The 24,699-nt window shown below is 39.9% G+C and overlaps 1 protein-coding gene across 1 annotated transcript in view; it reads right to left on the reverse strand.

Moving 5' to 3' along the window:
- The window catches only part of LOC140211131 (cytosolic 5'-nucleotidase 1A-like), a 68,037-nt gene that overhangs the window by 37,342 nt on the left and 5,996 nt on the right, over positions 1-24,699 (reverse strand). Inside the window, exons 3-5 of the mRNA XM_072280635.1 lie at positions 21,608-21,737; positions 13,543-13,665; positions 11,339-11,523 (exon numbers count right to left, since the gene is read on the reverse strand). Coding sequence (XP_072136736.1) covers positions 11,339-11,523; positions 13,543-13,665; positions 21,608-21,737 — 438 coding nt within the window. The remainder of the gene's footprint in view (positions 1-11,338; positions 11,524-13,542; positions 13,666-21,607; positions 21,738-24,699) is intronic.

Genomic DNA, 24,699 nt, shown 5'->3' on the forward strand with positions numbered 1-24,699 from the left:
AAGCTTACTCATACAGAATCAGATGCAGCCCTTCCAATGACCCCAATAACTAGTTTAGCATAGCAAAACTCAGTTTACTAATTGGTCTTCAAGGGATGTTTTTAACAAGAAAAAGCTGGTCGCTTCTCCCTGAATCCAAAGCACAGCAAACAGGCCAGACCACCCACGCACTAAAAATATCAACTATAGCAAAAAGTAACATATCTTAGAAAATCAATCTCTATTATAGCCATACAGTCAATCCAAAATTTTAAGGTGGTTTCAAACGAAAAGACTGACAAAAAGAGTTTGTTTACATCATTGGGAACAGAATTACACAATGCCTGGACCACCCACAGTTGAGAAAAGGAATTGTAAAGTGTCACTTCTATTTATGTAGTTTTCTTGTCACTGGCTATTTGCTCTACCATAATTTCTTTATTAAAGAAAAAACACATTCGCATAACATAGATGTTTTTGGCTGGGATGTCATTTATTGCCCATCACTGGTTACCTCCAACTTGATAGCTTGCCTGTTCCATGTTAGAGAGCAGTCAAGACTGAACAATACTGTGGGTCTGAAGTCACAGACGGACCAGACTGGATAAGGATGGCAGATTCCATTCTCTGCAGAATTAGTGAGGACAAGAAAGGTGAAAAGACCATCTAGAAGTTTCTTCTGAGTCCTGAAGAAGGGTCTTGGCCCAACATGTTGACTACTTATTCCTCTCCATTGATGTTGCCTGACTTGCTGAGTTCCTCTAGCATTTTGTGTGTTGCTCATGATTTCCAGCATTTGCAGAATCTCTTGTGCTTCGAAGATTCTTCCTTGATCACTTCCCCATTTTTAAGTAGGATCGAAGAGCCCAATTGATAGCCTTTTCACTAATGTAAGACATACTCTCTAGCCAAAGGTAAAATTTCACAAGCCTGCCTGGAGATTATTACTACTGTATTAACCTCCATGAATACAACTTCTAAAATAATTATTTACTTTATGTATCAACAGTAACATAATGCATCTCAAAATCACAAGACAAATACCAAACAGCTGGAAAAGGCAGTGCAATTACAGGCTATTCATCTCCTTATGTCTGCTCTGCTGTTCAATAAGGTGTAGCTGAGTTCTTTTTCATCACTGTACTACACTAATATAATGTCTTTGGATACTTTAATATTCAACGAGACTTAAATATATTCAGCAACAGAGCTTCTATGATCCAGTTTGGCAGATGAATTCTTAAGATTCACAACCCTCTAAGTGGAGAAGTTCCTCAACACCTCACCTCAGAATGGTTGATCGATTGTTTTAGAACTGTAAAGCCTCATTCTGAATATTTCAATCAGGGGAATGATCACACCCTTGTCTAACCTGTCAAGACTCAAAAACCTCAAGAATTTTTTATGCTACAACAAGATCAACTCTTACTCGTCTAAATTCAAGTGACAGTACACCTTTAAAGATTGAAAATGATCGGAAATACCAGCAGATCAGACAGCATCTGTGGAAAGTAATCCATCTGGAAAGTAGACCCCACCTGTTCAATCTCTTCTCAAAAGGATATACTACCCCATTTCTGAATCAATCTGATGAACCTCTGTTGCACTTCCCCTATCACAAAGATCTCCTTCTTTCCTTAGGTAGGGAGACTAGACCTGGAAATTCATGGTGTGGCATCACCATGGCTGTGGTAAACCATATATATGTTGTAACTGGGTTAACCGTCTGGACACGCCCCTCTGCTGACTGCCCCTGTGGCTCCTCCCACAGAGTCCTGTATAAAGGTGTTTTGCCTTGCCCCTCCCCCTCAGTCTGGGGGCAAACACTCACCATGGAGGTCATATTGTACAGCCAATAAAAGCCTTTCAGTATTTTACCCAACTTCAGTCTTTTGGAGTTATTGAAGGTATGCTTCAATGGCCACAAACAACTGTTGTAGTATTTGATGTGCCTCTATGTTAACTATCAAGGATTCATGTACATAGAACACCAAAGTTCCCTTAAATACCAATGCTTCACTCTATCACCTTTGAAATAACAGATATTTTTCTATTCTTTTCTGCACATCATAACCACTACCCAAACACAAACACGCATAAATATTATCAAGCTTGCCTGTCATAAACTGACATTTTTAACAGTTTAAAGATTTTAAAGAAGGGGAGGAATGGTTAGAGTTCAATAAAGAAGCAGGTGCTGCCACAGAAGTGGATGGGGCAGAATTTTATAATGTAAAGAAAATTATCTCTAATTATTGCCACTGTGCCTTTAAAATATTACCAAGATTTTCTGCATTACTGAGGTTTTGAGTGAATTTGTAAGAATGGGAGCAAGGGCTGGAGACTGAAATTGATAAGGAAGAGAACAGGAAGAATAGATTGAAGAAACAATCTGAATGAAAGATGGGAAATGCCAAGGACTAAAAAAGTGATACGGGCCTCACTGTCACCTAGGCAGCTTGGATAAAAAGGTGTAAAATGCCAGTAATTGGGGAGGTTTTGATGAAGGACAAATAACTTCTCTTATTATCTGTGAAAATTAAAACCAATATGTCAGGTCAACAACCTATAAATGAAATACGGGTCTTGTTCACAAACAACAAAGTGGCTAGTGGTGATGTAATTAAAGAAAGAAGGGGCATAACAAAGAATGGACATTATAATTTCTCTCTAAAGAATTGTTTTCCTGGTTAAGATATAAAAATGTACATTTTATTTTAATATACAGAAAGCATCAGTAGGGTAAATTTAAAATTGCTTCCTTTGCATGGAACTTGCAACCTGATTAACTCTTTTGCTTTAGAACACAGATATTTCAGACCATTTGGTGAGGTTCACCTTTGCAACCACAGAAACAGAAAATCTACTCTTAAATTTAAGGCTGCTTCCAACCAGTTTTTGGTGAAATAGGATGATACAGGAATGTTGGGACTGCACAGCAACCAGGCAGGAGGCCTGGCTGCCAACACAGGAGATTTCCAAATCTTCCTATCTTTGTGAGTTTATGAAGCCTACTAAAATGCCAAGCAATCATTGATATTTTGTTTATTTATTATTTTATTTAGAGACACAGCACACAACATGCTCCTTTGACCCAACAAGCCTATTTATGCCAAGACTCATCACAGGCAATTTACAATGAACAATTAACCTACCAACCCCCTCGTATTTGGAATGAGGAAGGAAACCCATGCACTTACGGGAAGGATGTACAAACTTCTTACAGATGGCAGCACAATTGAACTCCAAATTCTGAAACACTGAGCCGCAATAGCATTGTGCAACTGGTGCCAGTTTATCATTTTCACACTATTTGTGCGAACAATGTACTGTTCAAAAGTTCAAAGTTCAAAGAAAATTTATTACCAAAGTATGTATATGTCACAAAATATTACCCTGAGATCCACTTTCTTGCAGGCATTCACAATAGAATACAATAAAATCAGTGAAAACTGCACACAAAGACTGACTAGAAACCAATGTGTAAAAGCCAAAACTCTGTAAAAATAGAAAAGAAAAAGTAATAAGCAACTAGATAGATAGATAAATAAATAAACAGCTGTGAACATTGAATTGTAGAGTCCTTGAAAGTGAATCCTATAGGTATAGGTTGTGTTCAATGATCAGTTCAGAGTTGTGGTGAGTGAAGATGTCATAGTCATAGAAAAGTACAGCACAGAAATAGACTCTCCAGCCTACCTAGTCCACGTTGAACAATTAATCTGTCTAGTCCCAATGACCTGCACCCAGACCATAGACCTCCAAACCTCTCCCATCCCTTCCCATCCCTTCCCACCCATATACCTATCCAAATGTCTCTTAAATGTTGAAGTTAACCCTGCATCGACGACTTGCACTGGCAGCTTATTCCACATTCACACCACCCAAGTGAAGGAGATCCCCTTCATGTTTCCCTTAAACATTCCATCTCTCACCCTTAACCCATGACCTCTGGTTCTAGTCTCACCCAAACTCAATGGAAAAAGCCTGCTTGCATTTACTCTATCTTACACCCATAATTTTGTATACTTCTGTCAAATTTTCTAGCAACTAAAGTCCTAACCCATTCAATCTTTCCCTATAACTCAGGTCCACAAGTCTCGGCAACATCCTTGTAAATTCTCTTCGCACACTTTCAATCTTATTTACATTTTTCCTGTTCATAAGTAACACCTCACAGCTGTCTGCATTAAATCCCATCAGTCATTTTTCAGTCAATTTCAACAGGTGGCCCAGATCCATCAGCAAGCTTTTATAGTCATCCTCACTGTCCACTACACCCCCAATCTTGGTGTCATCTGCAAATCTGCTGATCCAGTTTACCACATTATCATCCAGATCATTGATATAGATGGCAAACAACAGGGGCCCAGTACCAATCTCTTTGGCGCACCAGTAGTCTCAAGTTTCCATTCAGAGGGACAACCATCTACAACCACTCTCTGGCTTATTCAATGAACCCAATCAATTTACTGCTTTATCTTAAATGGCAAGTGACTGAACCTTCTTGACCAAGGCAGGACCTTGTCAAAAGCATTGGTAAAGTCCATGCAGACAGCATCCACTACCTTGTCTTCATAAACTTTCCTAGTAACTTCTTCAAAATACTCTATAAGATTGGTTAGATTTGTCTTACTACGCACAAAACCATGTTGACTATCCCTAATCAGTCCCTGAATATCTAAATAGTCCAAATTATTATATATCCGCTCCCTTGTGATCTCCAGAAACCCTTAGGATTCTCCTTCATCTTGTCTGTTACAGCAACACCATGTCTTGTTTTAACAAATGTTTCCCAAATGTTCTCTTACATTACTTATACTCAAGTACCTCATTTGTTCCTACCTGCCTATACTTACTATGCACCTCCTTCTTTTTCATAACCAGGGCCACAGTATCTCTTGAAAATCACGAATTCCTAAACTTGTTATCCTTGCCTTTCATTCTAACAGACACATACAAATTCTGTACTCTCAAAATTCCACCTTTGAAGGCCTCCCACTTACCAAGTACACCTTTGCCAGAAAACAACCTGTCCCAATCCACACTTGCAAAATCCTTTCTTATATCATCAAAATTGGCCTTGCTCCAAGTTAGAATCTCAACCCAAAGACCAGACCTATCTTTTCCATAATTATCTTGAAATTAGTGGCATTATGATTACTGGATGCAAAGTGTTCTCCAACACAAACTTCTGTCACCTGCCCTATCTTACTCCTCAATAGAAGATCCAGTATCACAACTCTCTCTAGCTGGGACTTCTGTGTACTGATTAAGGAAACTTCCTGAACACATTTGACAAACTCTATCCCATCCAGCCCTTTTACAGTATTTGAGTCCCAGTCAATATATGGAAAGTTAAAATCATCTAGTTGTGAGAGATCACAACTTTGTTTCTTGTAAGTCTAGGATTTCTCTTCAGATTTGCTTCTCTAAATCCCGTGGACTGTTCGGCATTGGTGTTTTCTTACAGGCTATTATGCAACTAGTCAGGATGGTTGCTCTCCATTGTGCATCAATATAAGTTTTAGATGACATGCTAAATCTACGCAAACTTCTAAGAAAGTGGAGACACTACTGTGCTTTATTTGAAATGGTATTGTGTGCTGGTTCCAAGGCAGATCCTCAAATATGATAACACCCAAAAATCTTAAGTTACTGATCCTCTCCACCTCCGATCTCCTAATGAGCACTGGCTCATGGACCCACAGTTCCTTCCTCCTGCAGTCAGTAATCAGCGTTTTGGTTATGCTTATGTTGAGTGAAAGGCTGTTGTTGTGACACTACTCAGCCAGATTTTCAGTCTCTCTCCTAATTGCTGACTCAACACCACATTTGATTCGGCCAACAACAGCAATGTCGTCAGCAAACGCAAATATGGCATTGGAGCTAAATTAATGTTACAGTCATAAAAACAAAACAGAGTAAAAAACCAAAACTTTTAAAAGCTCATCATGTACACATACTGTAAATTCATTAATCACACCACACTACAATTGAACAATGGTAAACATGTAATTACACGAACAAGAGAAAGTAATGGAAATATTCAACAAATCAGGCAACATGTGGTGAAATACTGCAAAAGTTTCCAAATAAAGGTGTATTTTTCCAGTACTCTCTTCGCAGCTAACGTTTGTCCTTAGTGAATATTTCCTGTTTTTTCAGCTTTCATTTTACATCTCCAGAATATGCAGACTTTTTCTTTTGTTCATCATCACAAAACTTTGATATTAACTTCAACATTTGTTTTTTGCAAATTGGGCTTGCCCCAGCAGGACAGAATTCTCAGTAATTGATACTACCAAGCACCAGGTCCGGAACTACCACCATGAGAGCTGTGGAAGATATATGCAACCTCTTTCACAAGTGGAGATACCTGGGTCAAGTAAACTACACTACTGGATTGGGAAACTAGTAAGCAACAATCCAGAGGGCTTCCAGTATGTAAAGCTGAACAATTGGAAAGCCTGCAGTGGTTGAAATCCTTGATACACTTACCTGCCAAGCATACCAATAAGCAGAGGAAATATCATCTCCAACCTCTCAGAGGACTTTCCTAAATGGACATCTTTTCCAATCAGGGACTGGTATGCAGATCCCAAGGTACAACAGCAATGGAGCAGATTTCTGCTTTTGTCAAACAAACTATGATTAGATTTTTCTCAACTCAGTGAAATTTTGTTCTACTCTAACAAAGCTATTTCCCTTTTGTTTTTATAAGTACTGAAAGTCCTTCTTCATGAGGAAATGAAGACTATTACAGGGCCCACCACTGAAGGAATTGCCATTCAATGGAAACTGACTGATCTCCTGAAGGATTCAGAGAACTTGACTCTCAAGTTTGCAGCACTATGCCACCAGGTTTGGGAGCAGTATTTGCCCTGTAGACATTGAGCTCCTGGACCGGCTTCACTCAACACAGAGCTGCCCTGACTCCACAGCCTGTGAACTCACTTTCAAAGACTCTGGAGTCATGCTCTATGCATTATTTGAGTACTGATTTTATTATTTGCAAAATTTGTCCTCTTTTGCACATTGGACATTTGTCATTCTTCCTTGTTTGTGTTTTTTGTGGGTTCTACTGTATTTCTTTGATTTCCTGTGAGTGCCTGCAAGACATTGATTCTCAGGGTTGTGTACGGTATACATACATAGATAGTAAATTTACTTTGAAATTTGACCATTGTTTGCCTGATTTTTGGGAAGCCTGTTGCAACTCTGATAGTACAAATTAATCATGGCTTACAGAATCAATCTGTAATGAAGTCTATCACTGCTGAAGTGTGCAGTCTAATACATACATTTGGCTAAATTACATCATAGCCCAGAATCAGACACGTGACAGAACCTGTCATTTCTCGAGTTTTGTACCTCAAGGCTTGTGCATAGAGCTAGTGAACTGGAATCTTCAAAGATTTCTCTGGACTAACAGCTCATTCAAAATGTCCACCCCTTGTTGCCATCTACTGCTATCTTCCTCTCTCCAACTCCCAAATGTGATCCTTCATTTTGCTGCCATCTGACTCTCTATTTGGCCTTTATGGAGAATGTGACATACATATCAACAAAATATCCACTGTTTTCTCCAGACTACCAGAAGAGAACTTCAATTTAAAAGGTCTCAATGTCACTCTCTATTAACAATAAAACAACCTGCTGGAGAAACACAGCAGACAGCACCTGTGAAGACAGAGTGACAGTTGACAATTTAGGTAGAGATGCAGCATATGGTCTGAGAGTGTAGACGAGAGATGGTCAGCTGATTGGGAGGGGAAAGACAGGGGCTGGCAAGCAATAGGTGCACCTAGGTTAGAAGGGAGATGATGAGCAGATAAAGCTAGGTGGGGGAGGAATGGAGTTGGGTGCCAGAGACTAGTGGATGATAGGTAGAGTGCATGAATAATATAGGAAAATCGATCTTTATCAAAGCTTGTGGAAATTGTCCAAGCAGTTTTCTCTTTTATCATAAACAGGCCAAAGAAGTTTTTCAAATTAGCTGGCTGACTTGCCATCAATTCCATTACTAATCTTCTTTTAAAATCATACAGATGGAACTTTACCCTACCGCCGTTATCTACCTCTCAACAACGCTCATTACCTACCACCTCAACAACTTATTAACTACCTCCTCAACATTAATTATCTACCACCTCAACAACACCCATTATCTACCACCTCAACAACACTCTTCAGTGATTTATCCACAATGTACTGGAACTGCATTAGTCTTTAAATTCTGCCACAAAATATGTGAATAAAAATTAAGTCTTCAGCCATTTTAATTGAATATTATTTAACACAGCCTCCACTAAAACAGTACAGTTTCAAATTCAGATGTATAAAACATTCAGTTTTGAATTATAATTCAGTATATGTTATAAATGTTATAACGTATTTTATAAAAGCGGATGAGCTTAGAGCGTGGATCAGTACTTGGAGCTATGATGTTGTGGCCATTATAGAGATTTGGATGGCTCAGGGGCAGGAATGGTTATTTCAAGTGCCAGGCTTTAGATGCTTCAGAAAGGACAGGGAGGGAAGCAAAAGAGGTGGGGCGTGGCACTGTTGATCAGAGATAGTGTCACAGCTGCAGAAAAGGAGGAAGTCATGGAGGAATTGTCTACTGAGTCTCTGTGACTGGAAGTTAGGAACAGGAAGGGGTCAATAACTCTACTGGGTGGTTTTTATAGACACAATTCACAATTCTCTCTCATTTACCATAGCACTGGAGGGGGATAATTACAGACAAGTTAGGAAAGTGTTTAATTGGAATAAGGGCAAAAATGAAGCTATCAAGCAGGAACTTGGAAGCATAAATTGGGGTCAGATGTTCACAGGGAAATATATGGCAGAAATGTGGTAAATATTCAGAGGATATTTGTGTGGCATTTTGCATAAGTACGCTCCAATGAGACAGGGAAAGGGTGGTAGGGTACAGGAACTGTGGTGTACAAAGGCTGCTGAAAATCTAGTCAAGAAGAAAAGAAAAAGTTATGAAAGGTTCAAAAAACTAGGCAATAATAGAGATCCAGAAAATTGTAAAGCTAGCAGGAAGGAGCTTAAGAATGAAATTAGGAGAGCCAGAAGAGGCCATGAGAAGGCCTTGGTGAACAGGATTAAGGAAAACCCTAACGCATTCCATAGGTATGTGAAGAGCAAGAGGGTAAGATATGAGAGAATAGGACCAATCAAGTGTGACAGTGGAAAAGTGTGTATGGAACTGGAGGAAATAGCGGAGGTACTTAATGAATACTTTGCTTCAGTATTCACTACAGAAAAGGACCTTGGCAATTGTAGGGATGACTTACAGCAGATTGAAAAGCTTGAGCATATAGACATTAAGAAAGAGGATGTACTGGAGCTTTTGGAAAGCATCAAGTTGGATAAGTCACCGGGACCAGATGAGATATACCCCAGCCTACTGTGAGAAGTGAGGGAGGAGATTACTGATCCTCTGGCAATGATTTTGCATCATCAATGGGGATGGGAGACGTTCTGGAGGATTGGAGGGTTGCAGATGTTGTTTCCTTATTCAAGAAAGGGAATAGAGATAGCCCAGGAAATGATAGACCAGTGAGTCTTACTTCAGTGGTTGGTAAGTTGATGGATAAGATCCTGAGAGGCAGGATTTATGAACATTCGGAGAGGCATAATATGATTAGGAATAGTCAGCATGGCTTTGTCAAAGGCAGGTTGTGTCTGAAGAGCCTGACTGAATTTTTTTGAGGATGTGACTAAACACATTGATGAAGGTATAGTAGTAGATGTAGTGTATATGAATTTCAGCAAGGCATTTGATAAGGTACCCCATGCAAGGCTTATTGAGAAAGTAAAGAGGCATGGGATTCAAGGGAACCTTGCTTTGTGGATCCAGAATTGGCTTGCTTAAAGAAGGCAAAGAGTGGTTGTAGATGGGTCATATTCTGCATGGAGGTCGGTGACCAGTGGTGTGCCTCAGGGATCTGTTCTGGGACCCCTTCTATTTGTGATTTTTATAAGTGACCTGGATGAGGAAGTGGAGGGATGCGTTAGTAAATTTGCTGATGACACAAAGGTTAGGGGTGTTGTGGATAGTATGGAGAGCTGTCAGAGGTTACAGCAGGACATTGATAGGGTGCAGAACTGGGCTGAGAAGTGGCAGATGGAGATCAACCCAGATAAGTGTGAGGTGGTTCATTTTGGTAGATCATTCCTAATGGCAGAATATAGTATTAATGATAAGATTTCTGGCTGTGTGGAGGATCAGAGGGATCTTGGGTCTGAGTCCATAGGACACTCAAAGCTTCTGTGCAGATTGACTGTGTGGTTAAGAAGGCATACGGTACAACGGCCTTCATCAACCGTGGGATTGAGTTTAAGAGCCGAGAGGTAATATTACAGCTTTATAGGACCCTGGTCAGACCCCATTTGGAATACTGTGCTCAGTTCTGGTCACCTCACTACAGGAGGGATGTGGAAACCATAGAAAGGGTGCAGAGGAGATTTACAAAGATGTTGCCTGGATTGGGGAGCATGCCCTACGAGAATAGGTTGTGTGAACTTGGCCTTTTCTCCTTGGAGTGTCACGGATGAGTGGTGACCTGATAGAGGTAAATAAGATGATGAGAGGCATTGATCATGTGGATAGTCAGCAGCTTTTTCTCAGGGCTGAAATAGCTAACACAAGAGGGCACAGTTTTAAACTGCTTGGAAGTAGGTTCAGAGGAGATGTGAAAGTTCTTTATGCAGAGGGTGGTAAGCGCATGGAATGGGCTGCCGGCGACCGTGGTGGAGGTAGATACGATAGGGTCTATTAAGAGACTCCTGTATAGGCACATGGAGCTCAGAAAAATAGAGGGCTATGGGTAACCCTAGGTAATTTCCAAAGTAAGTACATTTTTGGTACAACATCGTGGGCTGAAGGGCCTGTATTGTGCTGTAGCTTTTCTATGTTTTAAATAAAAAGCTATACATTAATGGCATAGTAGAATATAAGAGAAATTCTTGAATAAAGATTTCCCATCATCTTGTTATATTGTTAATAAATTATTGCAGACCTAAGTTATGTCTGGCTTTGTTAGTCATGTCAGAAAACAGAAATATACTGTTATATTCCTTGGAATCCAAGAGCAGGAAGCACTGCACAATTATAAAGATTAAGTTTCTTTGTTTAGTTCTAGAACACTGTTTAGTGGTTACGTTTCTAATGGGAGCCTGTGACATTTATATATCAGAAGATCACGCACAGCCTGTAATTCCTGTCATTCTTGCTAACAATTATAAATTTAAACTTGAAAAAAATTGAATTCAATGCTAACTAATGCTAAACCTTTAACTAACACCAAATGTTAGAGCGGCTAAAAGTTTCAGGCGGTACCTGCTGCACCAGTGACATTGACTTGGGCTCATATTCACAGACTGATTCAGACTGCATATAACCCTTCGAAGGTTTCTCGTTCGCTTCTTGATTCACAAAGGAATCTCCATCAAAAGCCACTCTAAGCTGCTGCTCACAGAGCTGTGCATCTTTGTCAAGATGACACAGGGTTGCTGCTGCGATTCCTGAAATCAGAGAAACAAACTATTACAAAACATTACATATCATAGCTCTGTCCTACAAATCCTACAACGTGGGCATGCGGAACAATTTTTCTTTTAAATGACCTGAAGTTGCCTCTCCCAAACTTTACCAAGCACATGACTTGGCTGCCCTTGCTTAATTATCCAAGAATTGTGTTCCCACCTTTACTGCCCTTGCTTTTTACTAGAATATACTTTACTGAGCACTGTGAACATCCTCTTTGGAAGCTTTCCACTGTTTCTTAACTGCTCCACTATATAGCCTAGATTCCCAGTCTACATTCTGCCAGTTGGTCACCCAGTCCCTGTCTTAGGCCCTCAAACTGGTGTGACTAACTCACCACATGAGTTATCCACAATATGCCAATGCATTTTGCCAGGAGCTGCAGCTAGACACACTTCCCACACGTACTCTGGGACTCTGGCCACCTCCCTCATTTCTGATCTGGTGCAGGATGAAAATGACAGGAATCTGAGCTCACTGATCATGGCTTAAAACTTTGATGGAGACCATTGAAAGAGCAAAAATGCAATTACACGTGGAATTAGAATCAACTGGATGTACAACACCTGTGCAGGGTTTACATGCTATTACTCCCTACACGGTGAAACTTAACCTCATAAATGGCTGTGCTCTTCACTCCCCAGTGAGCTCAACGCCATTTGTGCATGTTTAGGAAGAGAGAATAAAACTACACCTCCGCACAGCCCCACAGCATCTGGTGACCCTATGATCTCTGTCTCTGAGGCCAACATCAGAACATCCTTCAAGACAGTGAACTCTCGCAAGGCGTTGGCCCCAACGATATACCTGGCAGGATACTGCAAGCCTATGCCAAACCAACAGGCTGAGGTGCTCAGGGACATCTTCAATCTCTCAGTGCTGCAGTAAGAAGATCCAAACTGCTTCAAAAGGACATCAATCATAGCACTGTCCAGGAAAAGCAAGGTGGACTGTCTCTAACATCCGTTAATGCCCCTCTTCCCCTTCACATCCCACTTCTGAACAGTCTGCGCTTCTCAAGTAAGATCTGTTTATATGCATCATGCCTCGATCAGAACAACTTACAGAGGACCTTAGAAGAATTGTAGAGCTGCATGAAGCTGGAAAAGTCTACAAAAGCATTTCTAAAGACCTGAGTGTTCATCAGTGCACAGCAAGGGAAATTGTCTACAAACAGAGGAAACTCAGTACTGTTGCTACTCTCCCTAGGAGTGAGTATTCTGCAAAGATCACACCAAGAGCACAATGCGGAATGCTGAAGGAGGTGAAAAAGAACCCAAGGGTAACAGCAAAAAATCTGCAGAAATCTCTACAACTTGCTGAAGTTTCTGTTCATGTATCCACCATAAGAAAAACACTGAACAAGAATGGTGTTCATGGAAAGACACCACAGAGGAAACCGCTACTCTCCAAAAAAAACATTGCTGCATGTCTCAGGTTTGCAAATGACTACCTGGATGGTCTACAATGCTTCTGGAACAATGTTCTGTGGACAGATGAGACAAAAGTTGAACTTTTTGGTAAAAAATGCACATTGCTATGTTTAGAGGAAGAAAGGCACTGCACACCAAAACCAAAACCTCATCACAACTGATGGAAGGAGCATCATGGATTGGGGCTGCTTTGTTGCCTCAGGGCCTGGACATTTTGCAATCGTTGAGAGAACGATGAATTTAAAATTGTATCAAGACATTGTACAGGAGAATACAAGCTGGATAATGCAACAAGAGAATGGTCCAAAAGACAAGAGTAGGTCATATTTGTGCAGAAATGGAAAGAATACTACAGGGTTCTCAAACTTTCTAGCACCACCATGTCTGCTTTTACTTTTCAAATTAAATATCTTCTGATTTCATGAACAACCTATTGTGCATAACTGCAGGCCATAGCATGAGTAAACAATTTCTATTGCCAAGAGGTAATAATGATTGTAGTTTTTTAAATGCTTTTAAATAACTTTTTCATTTCTGCTGTGGATTACATTTCTTTTCTCTTACCTTCACTGAGAGCTTTTGCTACTTTAATTGGATCTGATGAGAGGTACAGGTTGGTGTTATATGCTTTCAGATAATTAATAGGACTTGTTCCCCCTGTCAAACAAAACCTTTCAATTGACAAACCTATGAAAAAGATAAAAATAACAGTTTATATCTATAACGTAATTTTAGATTGTTTAGTTAAAAATGTTAAGATAAATACAGAAAGCAATATTGTCATTTTCCATATAAAATCTTGCATATTAAAATAAATGACACCAATTATGAATATATGAATATCACAAAGTACGCTATTAAACTGCAACATCTGAGTGAGCCATGATTCATTGTACAGTTGATGTCAATTATTTCTGTCCCCCACAATAATTGTTGAAATGCTTCCATGAGTGGGAGAGTTTCAAACAAGAGGATATTATTATGTGGTAAAGGAAAGGTCATCCAAAACTGAAACCCATGGGAATTTTTTTTCTATAGTGTGGTGACTCTCTGGAATTCTCTACCCCAGAGGGTTGTGGAGGCTGGATCATTGGAAGTATTTAAAAAGGGGGTAGATAATTATTTTAAATATTGGGAAATTTAGGACTTTGAGCCAAGGCCTGGGAAAGATCAACCTGAACATATTGAATGGCAGATAAAGGATGAGGGGTCAGCTGATCTGCTCTTGCCCTTATTGTTGTGTGTTCTTGTGTTCTCTGCTGTATAACCATTTTTCAAAATTATACTCCTTAACCAGAGCCGAAATCATCTACGTACAGTGACACACATTAGACCCACTTATCTCCTGTCACAGAACAATATTCACTCATTATCTGTAGTTTCCAGTCTGTTCATTGAGGTCAACCTATACTGTTGCATTTTCTTTCTCCACACCCACCACGTCCACAAATCTGAAGTTATCTTGTGACAAATCTTAAATCATTTTCTAAAAATCTAAATGGAATACTGTATATTTAAAGCACTTATCAACTTTTTATCAAAAAATCTACTAAATATGTGGTAATATATCAAATGTAAGGCTTGGAATTTTCAAAGTCACAGTAGTTTTCTTTGTTGAATACATACAAACTTAAAAGCTTCATTTCTTTAAACTTGAATAATAAACTTAAAGAGCACATGCACAACCATCATCAGAACATGTTTTATGTTTAATTTTGCACTACAAACTTTTCGAAATGGTAATGTGACAATCTCGAATTAGCTGAATGAAAGTTAATTACTTTGTGCATGTTTGTGTGAATATTAAGCTATCTTTCTTACTGTTTCACGGTTCTGGTTCCTTAGTTGCAAGAACAGCAATTCCACAGTTGGACCAAACAGGATCCAGAAAATTTAATGTTTTTACTATGAAGCCATCTACATCAGTTCCACAGTCATCCATTGCTGGAATCAATTTGTGCAAGCAGCTTTCTAAAACATTTATGTTTGCATATGTGGAAGTGAGCAGTGACCGAAGGTAGTTTCTGACTCAATTTCTGACCATGTGCTGCTAGGCTGCTCATAATGAGGACTTATTATGGGGAATAGGCACCCTTGCGATCTAGTAGCTTCCATCTCTCAGGAAGACAATCAAAAAGCTTCTTGGATTTTCTGATACTTGACAATTTCACAGATATATCTCATAGTTGCCACTTAATAGAATTATGACTAATTAAGTATCATAATGTTGCATTTCCATAAGAGGATAAAACGTATGAGCAGAATTAGGCCACTCAGCCCATCAAGTCTGTTCTGCTATTCCATCATGGCTGATTTATTATCCCTCTCAACCCCATTCTCCTGGCTTCTCTGCATAGTTTTTTACCTTGATTAATCAGGAACCTATCAACCTCCACTTTAAGTATACCAAATGACTTGGCTTCCACAGTCATTGTGGCAATGAATTCCACAAATTTATACCCTCCGACTAAAGAAATTCCTCTTCACCTTTGTTCTAAATAGATCTCTTTCAATTCTGAGGTTGTATCCTCTGGTCCTGGACTCATCACTATAGGATACATCCTCTCCAGATCCATTCTATCTAGGTCTTTCAAAAATTCATGGGTTTCAATGAGATGCAGCCTCAATCTTCTAAACTCTAGCGAGTACAGGCCCAGAACCATGAAACGCTCCCCATAGGTAAACTCTTTCATTCCCACGAACATTCCTGTGAACCTCCACTGAACACTCTCCAATGCCAGTGCATCTTTTCTTAGATGAGGGAACTAAAAATGCTCTCAATACTCCAAGTGAAGTCTGACCAATGACTTATAAAGCCTCAGCATTACATTGAGTCCTCTCAAAGTGAATGCTCACATTGTTTTTACTTTACTTACCACTGACTCAACCTGCAAGTTAATCTTTAGGGAATCCGGAACAAGGACTCCCAAGTCCCTTTCCACCTCCGGTTTTTGAATTTTATCCACACTTGGAAAATAATCTATGCCTTTATTTCTTCTACCAAAGTGCATGACCATGCACTTTCCTACACTGCATTCAACTTTTTGCCCATTCTCCCAATCCGTCTAAGTCCTTCTGTGGACTCCCTGCTTCTGCTGTAGTTTGTGTCCACATCATGGCTACTGTTTGGAGGCCTGTATATGACTCCCATCCTTTTGCACTTGCAGTTTCCTAACTCTACACGCAAGGATTCAACATTTTCCGATCCGACAGTATGTCACCTTTTTCTTAGGATTTGATTTAGTCTTTTACCAACAGAACCACCCCACCCCTATATGCTCACCTGCTTGTCTTTCCTGTACAATATGTGTCCTTGGATGTTGAGTTTTCAACAATGATCTCAGCATGACTCAGTGATGCCCACAATGTCATACCTGCCAATCTCTAACTGCACCACAATATCATCTACTTTATTTTGTATACTGTGTGCATTCAAAAATACCACCATCACCCCTGTATTCTTCACCCTTTTCAACTTTGCCCCCATGTTATACTTCAACTCATCCCACTGACTGCAATTCTGCTTTATTATCTGCCTGTCCTTCCTCACAGTCTCACCACACACTACATCTAATTGTATACCAACTGGCCCATTCCTCATCCCTATCACTCTGGTTCCCATCCTCCTGTCAAATTAGTTTAAACACTCCCCTACAACTCCAGCAGACCTGCCTGGTCCCCCTCGGGTTCAAGTGTAACTCATCCTTTTTGTAAATGCCATACATTTCCCAGAAGAGATCCAACAATCCAGAAATCTGAAATCCTGTCCCTTGTACCAATTCTTGAGCCAGGCATTCACCTACTAAATCATCCTATTCTTCCCCTCTCTGACATATAGTACAGGCAGCAATCCAGAGATTACTACCCTGGAGGTCTTGCTTTTCAGCTTTCTACCTAACTCCCTATATTCTCTCTTCAGGACCTCCTCCTTTTTCCTACCTATGTTGTTGGTACCAATATGTCCTACAACTTCTGGCTGCGTTCCCCCTTTGGAACATTCTGGGCCCAATATGAGACATCTCTGACTGCAGCACCTAGGAGGCAAAATACCATACAGGTTGCTTTTCCACGTCCACAGAACCCCTCACCTGCTCCTCTAACTATGGAATCCTCTATCACTACCTCACTCTTCTTCTCCCCCCCCCCCCCCACCTTCTGAACTACAGAGACATACACAGTGCCAGAGACAGGCTCCTGCCCCTTCCCCTGATAGTTCATCTCCCTAAACAGTATCCAAGTGATATATGTATTACTGATGGGAATGACCACAGAGGTATTCTGCACTGGTTGTCTATTCCCTTTCCCTCTTTTGACAGTCACCCAGGTACCTGCCTCTTTCAAGTTAGTGGTGACTACCTCCCTGTAGCTCCTATCCATCGCCTCCTTAGTCTCCCAGATAGGCCAAAGGTCATCCAGCTGCAACTCCAGTTCCTTAACACAGTCGCGAGGAATCTGCAGCTTGATGCACTTCGTCCAGATGCAGGCATCAGGGAGACTGAAATTTCCACACATGCCACTAATTCTGGAGTCATTGAAGGTAGAAGGTAAAACCCCAGCTACTACAAGTAACCAAATGGATTTACCAAAAGCTTATCATCTAAACAACCATGAAGACAGAAGGCAGCCTTCAGATGCTGGAAATTCAGGGCAACACCCAAAAATTGCTGGAGGAATTCAGCAGATCAGGCAGCATTTATGCAGGGTAATGGACAGTAAAACATCATAACATTTCAGCTCAGGTTCTTTATGGCAAGTTAAATTCATGCCATGCAGATGATAGATCAGGGCCATCTCAAATCAACTGAATTGAATCCACCTCCCTTGGTTAATTATTATAGCATTCTCAAATGCAACAGTAGCATCATCCTCCAGAAGACTGTTCACCACAAGTTTACTTGGACCATAAATATTCTGTCTGTGTGGTCAAAAGTAACGGCCCACCTGATTCCCTAAAGCCTCTTCACCATCTGTAAGGACAAAGTCAAGAGTGCAATGGAGATCTATCCACTGGCAGAGTGGGTGCTAGTCTATGATGAACACACATAAAGCTGAACATTATCCAAGACAAAGTATCAAACTTGATTCGCATTCCAGCTTCCATGTAAAGATTTAATCCTCCCCTCACCACTAAAACACTGAGTGCTATCAAGTACAGCAAAAACAAACCTTCAGCAGCCCCTCCCAAGAAAATAATTTTCATTACTTTAAATGGGAAAGGAGCACAGATTCAAGTGACTTTCACCGATGTCTATTTCCAAGCCATTACCCTCCTGATTTAAAAATATGACTGTATTTACATTCCAAACTCCTTGAACTTTTCAATAAATATTACTGCGGGACTATTTTCAACACAGAAACTATAGAGGTTCGAGAATGAAAGTCCACCACTTATTCACGGGGCAATAACTGTGAGTCTTGCCAGCAAAGTTCAATTTCCTTGAATGAATTTAAAAGATACTAAATATGGAAATGAATGTGTGCTACGCTCTTCAGTTCTAATCAAAAGATCCATGAATGGCTTAGAAAGGTTTCAAAACTAAACTTAGCAGCCAGTGTGCTTCACATCCTTTGAAAGGTAAAGAGAAAAGGCATGTAGTTGGTGCAGCAGTCAAACAGCATGGATGGGAATTGGATAAGAAACAGTTCTATTGGTTAAAGTTGTGGAAAGATTATTGGTTTGTTCTTCTTGCTTAATGCAATCACGGAAGGTAAATATCTACATAGCTTATGAAAAGCTTGCAATAGCTTTGGCAGGAGGAGAAGATGGCAGCGCGCTGCGCGTGCACAGCTCTCCGGTGAAAAATGATGTCATATCTGTTAAATAGTAGACAATTCTGATTTGATGGAGAATGGACGTCAAAGCACAGAGGAACATCTGGAGAAATTTCTGAAACGCCCGTCCGCTGCTGTCGTTACTGTGTGGTCGGGAATCTTTCGGAGGGTAGGCCTCAAAATCCCCGGCCTTGCCTGCTTCTGGCAACCGAGAAGGAGGTCGAATCGTTCAGCAGAAATGCCGCTCAGTACTCGGTGTCGGAGAGCTGATCAGAGCTTGAAGTTTTCGGATGACTCAGAGTCGGATTGTGGTCGGCATGGCAGGGAGAGTTTTTCTTCCTTCTCCCGTCTGTGTGAGATGTGGGACATTCGAGAAACTTTGAACTTTACGGTGCTCACGGACTTTCTTCATCAAGTTATGGTATTGTTACATTGTTTGTAACTATATGTATAATTATATGGTTTTTTCAGTCTTGGTTTGTCCTGTGTTTTGTGATATCACACCGGAGGAAATAATGTATCATTTCTTAATGCATGCATTACTAAATGACAATAAAAGGGGACTACATGTCTTCATAATCTAAAAAGCATCAGAAAATTTTACCTGATGGCAGTCAATTCTGATAATGGTGATCTCTCTAAGTGTGTCGCAATGAAGTTCTGAACTCATGTACATGCCATCAAATGGGCCAAACTAAAATGACATCATTCCAATTTTCACTTAACTTCTGCAATCTAATAGGGAGCTCTTACCGTGATCTTAGGTTATAAGTGTCCTATCTATTTTATGTTAGAGATAATATTTGATTGCAATTTTCCAAAAGAATTTCCATCAGCAAATGGGCAGTGAATATATTGGTATGTGATATACCAACATGTGAAATTGATCTCTAAGTTAAAAGTAATCAACACAATCAGAATCACATAACTTTTTTTTTGAAAAGAGAAATGTAGAATGGAGTACAAGTCAAAACGGCTGCTGAATTGCAATGATAAAGAAACCCTCTCTTATATTTGGCCCAATATGAATAAGCAAAAGGCAATTTAATCTTAGTTTACAAAAAAATGTAAAAACAAGTCAATGAAAGAGCATTGTCAAGCAGTACTGTATTCTAAAATAGATTAAAGCATGCAACACCAACTAACCATGCCAGCTGGGTCACTAGTCCACTCCTTTTATCAATACTGATCATCAGCATTTAGAACCTCATCTACAGTATACCCTTTGGCTTTACAGAGTATTGCCTCTGCTGTCACTATTGGACTTTACTTGTTCTCTTATTATCTCTGAATGCCTTTAGATTTACCTTAATCCTATCTGTTAGTGACTTTCATGAGCCTTCATTGCCTTCCTAATTACTTTTTAATCATGTCCCAACAGTTTATATGCTCTTGAAGGATCCACCCACCTCTTTAGATCTCTTCATCTACCACATATGTTCTTTTATCTCGTTATCCCTCTTAGTATCTCTAAACCTGCAGAATTCACTGTGCTTGTTACCCTTGGTTTTGTCTCTTACAGCAATATGTCGGCCCTGAACTCTTTCCATTTTGCCTTTGAATGCTTCCCTCTTTGCCAATGTAAACTTATCTGCAAATCAATACTCCCAGTTTACTTTTACGAAGTTCTGTCTTATTTTAATGAAATTAGCCTTCCCCCAATTTGAAAACTTCATTGCTGGCCCACCTTTATCTTTTTCCATAACCACTTTGAAATATGAAGTTATGGTTACTCTCTCCAAAATGTCTCCCGACTAATATGTCATTCACATTCCCAATGATAAGTTCCAGGAATGCTCCTTCCCTCTTTATCTATCTACAGATTGTGTCAAAAGTTTTCCTGGACACATCTCAAAAACTCCACCCTCTCTGAGCTTTACATGCTAAGGAACTCTCACTTAGTATTGAGGAAATTGAAATCTTGTTGTACTATAATGCTACTTTTATTACATCTCACTGCAATTTGCCTTTTTTTTAACTGCCCGTTACACCACTGGCGTACAGGGCACAAAGATGATGTTCACGGCTTCCTTCATCATGTCAGTAGCTTCCTCTCGGATTTCACTACTGTCAGTCACGCAAGTCCTGGGTGGATACTCAGGAATACCGATACACTCAGATGTAGATGGACTCTTCACTGCTGTTTCCATAACAATTTTGTTTTAACAGTCAGGGTTGTTAGTTCCTGAATCTCCTGAATCTAGATGACCAGTGAACCACTCTTAGTTTGTCCTCTACTCTTTGACCTGTTTGGCACGAGTGACCCTACCAAGTGCCAACACCCTATTCCAGCCAGCATAGCTCTCTGGGTCATCTGGGCCTCCAAACCATGACAAGGTTGTGGCTCTCTTGGAGGTGCAATATGCTTACAAATCTCTTAATATGTTGGTGACAGTCTAGTTTTTCTTTGCTACAATATATGCTCATTCATTACTTACTCGGTGTTGTTTTCACAGTTTAAACATCTCACTGCCTTACTCCATCATACTGCGCACTAACAGTTGAAACCGTTTGTCATTGCAAATGTCTGACATTTTTTCTAAAGCAGCCTGCCTCATGACAACAATAATAAGGTTTGCAAGGTGCCTGCCAATGACATCACCTGCCTGTCAACTGGTAAAGAGTAATTATTATATTTATATTGATAACTGGTAGATTTATTGAGATTGTTAGCAATTTGATTGCTCCCAGAATGTTATTTACAAGTTGAGTTTTCTTTGTCAGCTGCATAAGATAAGAAATAAAACAGCCTTTTCTTCAACCTGAAATTTTTATAAAAGTTCTCTGTACAGCTCATCAGCTTGGCATGTTTTGATATAAAAATTCCATATTGTCACTGTTGTCTTTCTGTACATACCATAATGATTGATGCTGTTTATCAGCCGTACTCCTACTTGTGCATGGTTATTGGTCATTAGAACCACATCAAATATTTCATCAGACCCAGGATAAAGTTCATGTAGGCGTGAATTAACTGCTTCCAGTGCCTAGGCAAAATAAAGAATTCTGGTTACACAAGTATACATTAAATATGCATATGATATGATATAATATTTTTGTTACTACATAGTAGACAAAATTTTATACCAATGTTTCTAGTTGTCAGTTCCAACATCCACATTTTCAATTGGTTTTAGTTCATCAACTGATCTTGGTCATTAAGTACTTCTTGGTCACCCCTGATAATCTGGAGGATTGTCAGAGGTTACAGCGGGACATTGATAGGATGCAGAACTGGGCTGAGAAGTGGCAGATGGAATTCAACCCAGATAAGTGTGAAGTGGTTCATTTTGGTAGGTCAAATTTGATGACAGAATATAATATTAATGGTGAGACTCTTGGCAGTGTGGAGGATCAGAGAGATCTTGGGGTCCGAGTCCATAGGACACTCAAAGCTGCTGCGCTGTTTGACAGTGCTGTTAGGAAGGCGTATGGTGTGTTGACCTTCATCAAACATGTGATTGAGTTCAAGAGCCGTGAGGTAATGTTACTGTTATATAAGAACTTAGTTAGACCCCACTAGGAGTACTATGTTCAGTTCTGGTCACCTCACTACAGGAAAGATGGAGATACTATAGATGGAGTCCAGAGGAGATTTACAAGAATGTTTCTTGGATTGAAGAGCATGTCTTATGAGAATAGGTTGGGTGAACTTGGCCTTTTCTCCTTGGAGCAACAGTAGATGAGAGGTGACCTGATCGAGGTGTTATAAAATGACGAGAGGCATTGATCATGTGGATAACAAGACACTTTTTCCGAGGGCTAAAATGGCTAACACAAGGGGGCATAGTTTTAAGGTGCTTCGAAGTGCATAGGGTGGGATGTCAGAGGTAATTTTTTCACACAGAGAGTGGTGGGTGCGTGGAATGCACTGCCAGCAACGGTGGTAGAGGCGGATACAATAAGCTCTTTTAAGATGCTCTTAGATAGGTTCATGGAGCTTAGAAAAGTAGAGGGTTATGCGGTAGGGAAATTCTAGGCAGTTTCTAGAATTAGGTTACATGGTTGGCACAGCATTGTGGGCTTGTAATATGCTGTAGATTTCTATGTTCCATGTTCCATGTACTACTTTCTTTAACTGCTTGCAGTCATCATTTTATTCATTCAATTAGCTTTTACCTATTCTAATAAAGTATGGAATAAGTAATTCAAAAACCACAGCTTCTTACCCCAAAAAAATCTTTGATCTGAGTCTTAAACTGAATTCACAAAACTTGGTCTAAACATTTCCAGTTTATTCATTTCCTAGGGAAGCTCCCACTGAGAATCACCTGAATTCAGCTTTATTTCTTCTCTGTTCCTTGAGAGCATAACAGTGTTCATAACTCTCAGCAGTGCTGAAATCTGCACCCTTACATTTTTCCAGAATGGGAGTGCCACTCATGAGTTTACACTTACTGCTAACTCCAGTAGTCCTCAAAGGGTATTGGTACAAAAACTGCAAATTGCATTGCTAATTCAATGCTCCCACAGTAGCTTTATCTTAAAATATTTATAAACGCGTACCTGCTTATTGCAAGTATAAAAGCTGGGGAAGGGGAGGTGTTGGAGTGGAGACATTCAATTTTACCAATTTCTGCTATAAAAAGGGCAGGCAATCAGTACATTTATTGGAAGACATCAGTCAAAATTGGGCCCCAGCCTTTCTCTGGAATAAAGCAGGAAAACACTGATGTCAGTTGTTTACTTGCTGCTCATTATGCCGCTGGCATTTAGAGCAGCAGTGAAGGTCCTCCATCTCTGGTGCTGCTCAGGGCTTCCTTCATCATGGCAGTAAGCTTCCTCTCGGTTTTCACTAAACCTACAAGTCATGCAAGACCCGAGCGGAGAATCAGAAATACTGTCACATTCACATGTAGAAGGATTCCTCATTGCTGTTTCCGTAATAATTTTGTTTTACCAGTCAAGGTTGTTAGCCCTGAGCTGAACCCCTGAACCTGCAGGACTGGTGGACTACTCTTAGTCTGGCCTCTACCCCTGGACCTCTTTGGCATGGGTGACCCTACCAAGAGCCAAAGCAAAAAGCCCTGACTCCAGCCAACATAGCTCTCCACACAAGCCTCCAAAATATGACAAAGTTAAGGTCCTCTTGGATGTCAATTAACTAATCTAATCAGTCCAAGATACACAATGAGTACAGTTCCAAAGTTGAGAGAATGGGGAGGGGCAGGAAAGAGCTGTTGATTTTTGGTGTACACATCAGAATCTGAATCAGAATCAGGTTTATTATCACCGACATGTGACGTGAAATTTGTTAACTGATCAGTATTTGGACAATAAACTGTTACAGTATTAGTAGCCTAGAAATGATTTTATATTTCAAATGTCTTAAGATTATTAATAATTTTGAGCAGGTTTTCTAAAATGCTTCATTTATTTAAATCTGTCCATTATGATTTTATTAGTAGCGAAACAATGAATACACTAAATAAGCAATAAGACTCATTCTTTTCCTTAAAAAGAAAGTTCATAATTACTGTTACTAACATTAATCAATGATAATTTTTGCTCAAAATTACCATAGCATGTGAGTTTTTTTTAGAAGATTATTGCCAAATTGGGCACATGCTCTCTGAAAGGTTCGCCACATCTGGCCTGTTCTCTCAAGTTTAGAAAGATGGGAGATTATCTCATGAATAGGTACAAAATTTTTATCATGTTTCAAAGGATAGATGCAGGGATGTTGCTCCCCCTGCAAGCTGAGTCTGGAAATTCTTTACCCAAAACAAATTCTGTGGAGGCTCAGTCACTAAATTCAAGACAAAAATTGACAGATTATGGGATAGTAACAAAATTGAGCAATGCAGGAAAGTGATACTTGGGTAAAGAATTAGTCATGATCTTATAGAAGGAAAGTGAGTGAGCTGGGGACTGAGCGGTCTGCTTCTGCTTTGACTTTTCATGTTCAAGACTTCTGTGAGTCTGTTCTAGTTTCCTTTTATTTCATTG

The sequence above is a fragment of the Mobula birostris genome, chromosome 2 (genome assembly GCF_030028105.1).
Source record: "Mobula birostris isolate sMobBir1 chromosome 2, sMobBir1.hap1, whole genome shotgun sequence".
NCBI lineage: Eukaryota > Metazoa > Chordata > Chondrichthyes > Myliobatiformes > Myliobatidae > Mobula > Mobula birostris.